This window comes from Tupaia chinensis, unplaced genomic scaffold, assembly GCF_000334495.1.
Source record: "Tupaia chinensis unplaced genomic scaffold, TupChi_1.0 Scaffold142543_1, whole genome shotgun sequence".
NCBI lineage: Eukaryota > Metazoa > Chordata > Mammalia > Scandentia > Tupaiidae > Tupaia > Tupaia belangeri.
The window spans coordinates 913,834-923,532 of NW_006202392.1; the positions used below are offsets into that span (position 1 = coordinate 913,834).

The window sequence follows — 9,699 nt, forward strand, 5'->3', positions numbered from 1 at the left end:
CAAACAAAAAAAAAAACGTATAGAACTTCTCAAGAGTGTGCGTTGAATTTTGTCAATTGTGAGTATTGCCATATGGTGATCTGACTGTGTGATTTTTGGCAGAACCCTTCATATCAGAATTAAGGTTATTTTTCATAAGCGTATTAGATTGTTAGTGTATCATGGAATCCCTTGAAGGGATCTGATTTGTGCATCTTAACTTTCAGTATATATAAATTCATTTAATTTCACAAATATCAGTGCGCTTTATTGCCATTCTCAACTGTGTCCTATGTTCATTATTAGTTAAGGAAACCTTGTTTTGCTCCCTTCAGAGAATAAGGCACTGGTTTTCAGTTAGGGCCTGGTATGTGCAGTTGCTAATAGGTGAAGTAGGGAAGAAAAGAGAACTAGGGTTCTGTTTCTTAAAGATCTTTAACCCATCCTGGTTTTAACCACATGCCTTCATCCCAAATTTGGGATCATCTGGACCACTGTTTTTTAAGCTTTACTGGTTATTGATGGTGTTAGTTTGCCAATACAATTACTACTACTATTTATTTGGTATAGGATGCATGTGTTTGTTGGAGAGAGACAAAAGAGAAAGAGAGAAAGAGCACTCTCCCAGAGGGGATGACCACGCTGCAGTGCCTTCTCTTCCATTCTTCTTTAGGTATTCTGAGCATTCATGTATATGTGCCTAGCCTGTTTTTCAGGCCACTGGTTCTGGGACTTGAACTTTACATTTGTTCATGAGGGATCCACCTTCTTTATTGACAGTGCCACCTGGCTGTCTCTCAGTTAACTTTTTGGTCGACCTCCAATATTTGTCACTCTCTTGTACTTTCTCGTTCTTCATTTCTTTTTGGTTTTCTTTTCTGTACGTTTAATGGAGTTTTTAGAAGTAAATAACCAAAGATACATGTATTTACATTGATACCTTTTTCTTGACACACACACACACACACACACACACACACACAACATTAATAATTGCCAGAGAGGGCACATGTACTCGCCAAAGACTGAACTCCCCAGTGTACTCGCCAGAGACTGAACTCCCCAGTGAAGTGTGGTAATGCCACAGTCCTTTTCTCTTAATTTCTCCATCCTGCAGGATTTTGTGCATGTACACATATGTACCTGTTAGGTTTCTGTTTCGTTTTTGTTTTTGATTTTTTTAAAGAGAGATTTTTGCTATGGGGCATGTATGCTTGCTGTAGAGACAGAGACAGAAAGCAAGAAATCACTCCCCAGTGAGGATGGCCACATTGCAATCCCTTTTCCTCCATTCTCTTCTCAGGATTTTGGGCACACACATTAATGCGCCTGGTGTAAGTTTTAAGCCACAGGGGCCAGGACTTGAACTTCATTTGACTTCATGGGAGTCCTGCATTTGACTTGATGGGAGTCCAGCGACGTAACTATTAAACCATCTGCTGGTCCCTGTTTTTTTGTTTTTTTAAAGCCATAGTGTATGAGCATTCGCCACAGAGAGACAGTGAGTGGAAAAATAAGAAATCAATTCCTAGGAAGGACAACCACACCACAGTGCCTTCTCCATTCTCTTCCTGGTATTATGGGCATACGCACACATGCACCTGGCTTGATCTTCAAGCCGCTAGGTCCAGGACTCAAACCATGATTGGCCATTTGGGAGTCCAGTACTTTAACCACCATGACACTTGCTGGCCCCCACTGGTGTGTTTTTATAAAGCTGTCAGGGCTGAGTTTCAAATCAACGATTAGCAATATGGGATCTGGCTCCCTATGGACATTGCCTGACCACTGTGCTACAGGGCTGGCCCATCCTTGATTATATTTTAATCAGTTTTTAAAATCAGTTATTTGGTGTACGAGAGGTCTTCACAAAATTCATGGTAAGTGTGTATTGTGAAAAAGCTATACATGCATGAGTTTGAAATTTTTTTGCAACAATATAAACTTGTACTGTTGTTTTATTTTTCTGTGAACTTTCTGAAGTCTCCTCATATACTTGTGACTTTGAAAAATGAAAAGAAGAAACATGTAATGATATTTTTTTTTTTTTTTTGCCTATAGACCCATGCTTCAAGTAAGGTAGTTTCTGTTTAGAAGGAAAAAATGACTTTATCCTTAATAAATAAATTCCTTACTGCTGGAAAAATAGTATTTTATCTTATATCTTAACAGCTTAACATTGCTATTCCTTTGTCATCTTTAGTAACCATTTGGGTGTTAATAGTTCTTGGTTCATTAGTGAGTAATGAGTGTTAAAAGTTCTTGTATTTTAGGGACTAGCAGGTGCCTTAATGATAACGTTGCTGTACTCCCATGTAGTCGACCGCAGTTCGAGTCGTGGACCCAGTGGCTTAGAATTTATGCTGGACGTTTGTGTGTGTGTGTGTGTGTGTGTGTACCCAAAATCTCAAGGGAGAATGGTGGAAAAGGGATTGCGACATGGCTATCCCCCAGGGGGTGATTTTTTGCTTTCTGGCTCTCTCTATCTCTCTGGTCAGCGTATGCCCCTGATCGAAAAATCTCTCTTGGAAAAAAAAAGGTTCTTGTATTTTATTTCAGGGATAAATGAGTGGAGCTATAAATTACTACAAACTATTTTCAGAGCTTTAAAAAAATCACCTAAATAATGAAACAAAACCTCATTAAAATTTTAGATATTTTAAAGATATTATATAACTGAGCATGTGTAAACGGTTCATAATTAAATGATTTTGAAAGTTTTTCAGCACTTATCTAATGTCCATACTATGTCAAGTCTTGGGATAATTAGAAGGGGTCCTTAAGATTAAGATGACTATAAAATTATTTATTGTCTAGGCTGGGACATTTTATTTATGGGGGGGAGAGGTTTTTTTCGCTATAGGGAGCGTGTGCTTGCCAGACAGACAGAGACATAGAGACAGAAAGCGAGAAATCACCCCCCAGAGGGGATGGTCACGCTGCAATCCCTTCTCCTCTCGGGATCTTGGGCATGCACCCACACACGCCCGGCTTCAGTTTTAAGCCACCGGATCCAGTATGCGAACCGCGGTTGACTACGTGGGAGTCCAGCGACATAGCCATTATGCTAACTGCTGGTTCCCTAGGCTGGGGTATTTTGAAGAGTGAAAGAGTATGCTATTAATAATTTAAGACTGCAAGCATCATCTGGGATTGTTTCTGGTAAATGGGGACACATACCTTCTTTAAGAGCCTCATGGTCCATTGGTAAATGACAGATTAGGGAAATGTTCTAAATACTGGAGCACAGGATTTTGTGTTGAAAGGGAGACCTTTTAAAAAAAAATGCTAGAAGGTGTGTGTATGCTAGCTGGAGAGACAGAGAAAGGGACAGGGAGAAAGCCCCTCCCCCCATTGAGGATAGCCATACCACAGTCCCTTCTCCCTTTCTCCTTTTAGGATATTAGGCACACACAAATGTGCATGGTGTATTTATTTATTTATTTATTTATCATTGTTATTGTTATTATTATTATTATTATTATTATTATTATTTTGGAGTGTTTTTTGCTATAGGGTGCATGTGCTCACCAGAAAGAAACGAGAGACAGAAAGCGAAAAATCACACCCCACAGGGGATGGCCACGCCTCAGTCCCTGCTCCTCCATTCTCCTCTCGGGATCTTGGGCATGCATGCACATGCGCCTGGCGTGAGTTTAAGCCACCAGGTCCAGGACTTGAACCACGGTCGGCTACATGGGAGTCTAGCATCATAGCCATTATGCCAACTGCTGGTGTATTTATTTTTGAAATATTTTTGCTATAGGGTGTGTGCGCTTGCTGGAGAGATAAGAGAGAGACAAAGTGAGAAATCACCCCTCAGTGAGGATGGACACACTTCAGTTCCTTCTTCTCTCAGGATTTTGGGCACACATGCACACGCACCTGGCGTGAGTTTTAAGCTGCCAGGCCCTGGACTCGAAATGCAGTCGACTACTTTATCTGTCCAGTGATGTAGCCATTATGCCATCTGCTGGTCCTGCACGGTGAATTTTTTAAGCTTCTGGGTATGGACTACTTCTGCACAGTTGGCCATGTGGGCTCCAGCCACCTTAACTACCAGGCTGTTGGATGGGCCACCACTTTTCTTGTTAATTGGTAGTATTTTGTTTCATGCAGAGTCGATTCAGAGGTGTTTGAAATGCATAGCTTTGTAAAGAGTTTCATATTTTGAATTTCTGATTGGAGTTTTCCGCTTAGTGAATTATATAGGTCTCTTTTCCTAGTTCTTTTCACATGATTTTTTTCCCTTCCCCTGGAGGATTGTTCAGGATAGGAAAAGGAGGAAAAATTCATCTAATAGACTCTATTAGGAGCATTGTTAATGATGGGGAGCTTTATTATATTATTGTCATATTTATTTTCTCTAATGATACTTCAAAATTTTTTTTTAAATTTAGATTTCCGTTTTGGTGATCTGTGTGTGGTGGTACAGTAGTATATATGTCTTTCTTTTGAAATAACTTGAATACTAAAATGATGCTGTAAGGAAAGCACAATAATAAAGAAAATAGTTTTTTTGAGGCTTTATCTTGAAACTCACATAGATCCTATTTTTGATAGATGATTTTAGTTCAGATTCAATTGGCTCTTCAATTTATTTGGTGTTACGTATTTAGATATATTTAATGTTTAAAAATGTATTGTATTGTAGTCTTGCTTTAAGATGGGCATTTATGGTATAATGGGAGATCATTTTAATATTTTTATTCCCAACTTCTCATGAAAAAGAGACTTAAAACAGTTTTTATAGTAAGGTATAATATTAGTCTCAGTTTTATAATTATTAATTTTTTTCCTCCTATCAGAATTTGGGGAACTCTGATGAATATTAAACTTAACATGTTTATGTTAAATGATGTTTATGAGAGTACTTCAAAAAGTTCATGGAAAAGGGGAATTAAAGTACACGCTTATTTTGGTGCAAAAATTTTTGAAATTCATGCATAGTTTTTTTCACCACCTTTTTGAAGACCTCTTGTATATAAGATCACCATTGTTAGTAACTTCATTACATTAGAAACAAGCAAATAAATTATATAGTTCAAACTAAATGATATATTCTAAATTGTTTTGAAATAAAAATACATGGCAATATAGCTAAGTTATTTTTATTTATTTTTTTTTCCCTTGTGATAGAACAAGTAAGAAGTTTGCGACAAAGCACTATTGCCAAGCGTTCAAATGCAGCACCTTTAAGTAGCACAAAAAAACCATCTGGCAAGACTGTATCTGTCTCTAAATCAGGGACAAAACCACCAGAAAGGTGTCAGAGTAAAGAAGAAGTCTGTACATCACTGAAACCTGAGTACCATAAGGAGAATAGAAGAAGCAGTCGACATACTGGACAAATTGAAACGGTACCAGAAGTATCAGTGTCTTCAAGTCATTCTTCAGTGTCATCTTGTCTTGAAACGAAGGATGAAGCTGGTTTCAATTCTGAGCATAAGTGTAATAATCAGGGAGAAGCAAGTGTGCCATCTCACAAATTAAATTGTCCACTTCTTTCAGAGACTTGTCTTAGTACTGAAGAAAATAAAAGTGAAGCTCTGATGGAATGTAAAATTAAGGCTGTTAATAGCCCATTGTTTAAGTTTTCAGATAAAGAAGAACATGAACAGACTGATTCCATTTCAGGTAAAATGGATGAAACCATTGTTGAAGAAATGAAGACAAAGGAAAGAATTGAACAAGAATCAAAAGAGACAGTAAAGTTATCTCATGAAAATGATCAAATTATTGAGGAGCCTGGAACTGCTGCTGGTATTTCTGGTGATGCTGCTTGTACAAATCCAAATAAGACAGAAAAGAACCCTGTATGTTTGTCTAGCTCTGTAGATGAAGTGACTGAATGTAATTTAGAATTGAAAAATGCCATGGATGTTGCTGATAAAGCTGAGAACGCCCATCTAAGAAAAATGGAGCCATTGGATTATTGTGAAGTTACAGAATCTAATGATAAACAGTTGCAGAACACTGAGTTGAATAAATCAAACTTAGAGGTGACTGATACTAGTAATTTTCATCCAGAAAGTAATATTTTGGAAAATACTGTTTGTGATGCTCCTGACCAAAATTTGAAACAACTGATTATTGAAAGTGTTAATGTGGAATCTCATGAAACAACAAACTTTCAGGATGCCAGAAACAGCCAGCCAAATAGTGTGCCTTGCTTAGAGTCAAAAAACTTAAAATCCAAGCATACGAAACCTATAATTCATTCTAAGCAAAACATGACTACAGATACTCCAAAGAAAATTGTCACAGCAAAGCATGAAACAGTACATAACAAAACTAAAGTTAATGTCAAAAGCATAAAACGAAATGCTGATGAACCAGAATTTCAGCAGAATTTTCATAGGCCAGTCAAAGTAAGGAAAAAAAATGACAAGGATTCCAAGACTCAGAGTTGCAGTGCTGGAGTTAAATCTGTAAAAAACCAAGGTCATTCTGTATTGAAAAAATCATCACAGGATCAAAATTTAGTGCCGATTCCCAAACCCTTAACTCACTCTTTGAGTGATAAGCCTCATGGTCACCCTAGTTGCTCTAAAGAACCTCATCATCTTGTACAAACTGGACATTTATCACATTCCATTCAGAGACAGTGCTATAAGGCTCAGCAGCAGGCCCCAGCAATGAAAACCAATAGTCACGTGAAGGAAGAACTTGAACACCAACCAGGTGTTGAGCATTTTAAGGAGGATGATAAACTGAAATTTAAAAAACCCGAGAAGAACCTACAACCTCGCCAAAGAAGAAGCAGTAAAAGCTTTTCTTTGGATGAACCACCATTGTTCATTCCGGACAACATAGCTACCATAAAAAGAGAAGGCTCAGAGCATAGCTCCTCACTTGAAAGCAAATATATGTGGACTCCAAGCAAGCAATGTGGGTTTTGCAAAAAACCACATGGCAACAGGTGTGTGTGTTTGTGTGTGTGTGTGTATACATGTGTATGAGTGATGTGTACACTGAAGAATTGGTTTTGGGGGTGGGATTAGTATGAGAAATTTTATAGAAATAAATGATTTAACATACAAAGACTTTTGCAAAAACAAAATCCTCTCATGATTTCTGGATAAATGGTAGAAAGATGTAGCCACTGAATTTACAAATATGTTATCCTAGAACATTTTTAAAAAGCATAGTCTAACCAATAGCGGATAAATACAAAAATATTCTGTCACTGTAACCAATAGATTAATTTAGTCGTTCCATATGAAAAACACAGAAACAACTTTGCTGATCAGAATTGTTATGCTGTTTGAGTCTGTAAGCTATATATCATTTTCTTTGACTTGAGAACTAGTAATAAAGTGTGAAAGTTTTAATGGAAACACTAATTTTCTTTTCTTTTCTTTTCTCTTCTTTTTTTTTTTTTTTTTTTTTTTGAGAGGTTTTCGCTACAGGGCGCGTGCGCTCGCCAGACAGAGAGAGACATAGAGACAGAAAGCGAGATATCACCCCCCAGAGGGGATGGTCACGCTGCAATCCCTTCTCCTCCATTCTCCTCTTGGGATCTTGGGCACGCACGCACATGCGTCTGGCGTGAGTTTTAAGCCACCGGGTCCGGGACGCGAACCGCGGTCGACTACGTGGTAATCCAGCGACATAGCCATTACGCTAACTGCTGGTTCCCGAAACACTAATTTTCTTTTGAAGATCTTTTTTTTATTTTTAAATGGAGTAAACTAATGGCTTACTATCCTTCATAACTATCAAACTCGATCTTGGAATGCAATTTGATAGTTAAAACAACTTTAGATTATTCAGGTGAATATTGTATGTAACATGGAATAGAGTGAAAATATGTATTTATTTTTTGAATGTTTTAGTAATTTCAAGAATTTTTTGTGAATTTTGGTCTTCTGAAAATTTAGAGGTGATATTTAGCACCGAGTTTCATTAATTTTTCTTAGGATTTGAGATTTTGTAGTTTTATGACACTGCCCCAACCCCCCCCCCTTTTTTTGTTTATGGAGAGATATTTTCGCTATAGGGCGTGTGTGCTCACCAGACAGACAGAGAGAGACAGGGAGACTTAAAATGAGAAATCACCCCCCGGGGGGATGGTCATGCTGCAGTCCCTTCCCCTCCATTCTCCTCTTGGGATCTTGGGCACGCACGCACATGCACCCAACATGAGTTTTAAGCCACCGGGTCCAGGACACGAACCGTGGTCGACTACGTGGGAGTCCAGCGACATAGCCATTACGCTAACCGCTGGTTCCCCCCCATATTTATTTTTTGTGCGTGTGTGTAATTTGTTTTAGATTTTTGCCATAGTACATGTGCACTCACTGCAGAGAGACAGAGACAGGAAAAGTGAGAAATCACTCCCCAAGGGGGATGGCCACCATACTCTTCTCTCCTCCATTTTTCTCCTAAATTTTGGGCACATGTGCCTCGTGTGTTTTTCAGGCCTCCAGGTCCAGGACTCAAACCAAGGAGCTGGCCATGTGGGATTGAGTACCTTAACCACCATACCACCTGCTGCACTCCCCCCTCCCCCCCAATTTTTTTTCATTTGCTAGCTTTTTAAGAAAAGGAAAATAAGATGAAGTGGAGTTTGCAAATAGAAGATTATCCTGTTCACATTGCGATTGGAACTTCTGTCAACACCAATGATATAAAGTCATTATAATTTGTGTGTGTGTGTGTATATGTATATGTGTGTGTGTGTGTGTGTATTTTGGGGGAGGCGGGGGGGAGGGAGAGGTTTTTGCTATAGGGCGTGTGCGCTTGCCAGAGAGACAGAAAATGAGAAATCACCCTCCAGGCAGGATGGCCATGCTACAATCCCTTCTCCATTCTCCTCTCTGGATCTTGAGTATCACACACACGCGCCTGGTGTGAGTTTAAGCCACTGTGTCGGGACTTGAACCACGGTCAACTACATGGGAATCCAGTGACATAGCCATTATGCCAACTGCTGGTCCGTAATTTGTATAATATTTTTATCTTTACTCATGAAAGTAAATGTTAGAGTGACTTCCCAGCACTTTCAGATTACATAAAAATAAAACTTCAGGGAAGAACAATTTAGTAAAATTTGTCATAGAGAGGGACAATTTAAATAACAATGTGTTATAATACATTATTTTGGTGAGGGAATAGTTGAGAGTGGGAGGGAGGTGTTGGGATTATTGTGTAAAAGAAATAACATAAATTTTATGTCAAAGGTATTTTTCAATTGTGATTGGGTCTGTGGCTTGCTTTTAGTTTGAGGAGTTACTTTATAACAGTATTTTCCAGTTTTTAAAAGTTGTGACTATTTTCAATACACTACACTTCCCCTCATTTGTATGCACTTTCTGGTTTTTTTCTTTTATAAATTCTTACTCTAATGTTCTGAAGTGGGCCAGCAGTTTTTAGGCCTGAGAACAAAGGGTTGGATGACACGTTAAGCCAGGCCTTTTGTCTTTTGTCAGATTCTTATAAAAATCCATATTGGCCTGGGGTGAGAGAAATGGAATAGGAAACTTAAGTGAATTAATTTCTGAAATGAAACTTTGACATAAGATTGGAATCAATGTAAAATAAGTTATAATACAGTGTTTTTGTAGATCAACTTCCTCTCTTGGCTTAGTCTTCAGGAGTTTTCCCAGCCTGCTTAATGAAGACTTTATCAAAGTCGTTTTCATAAAATGAAGATTAGCTGTTATTCCCCTCCCCCCTCTTTTTTTTTTTTTTTTTTTTATTCTTTGTGTTACCTTT

General features: G+C 38.3%; 1 protein-coding gene across 1 annotated transcript in view; it reads left to right on the forward strand.

Moving 5' to 3' along the window:
* Positions 1-9,699, forward strand: part of PHF3 (PHD finger protein 3) — a 92,534-nt gene that overhangs the window by 43,202 nt on the left and 39,633 nt on the right. The window contains exon 3 of the mRNA XM_006163540.3: positions 5,119-6,901. Coding sequence (XP_006163602.1) covers positions 5,119-6,901 — 1,783 coding nt within the window. The remainder of the gene's footprint in view (positions 1-5,118; positions 6,902-9,699) is intronic.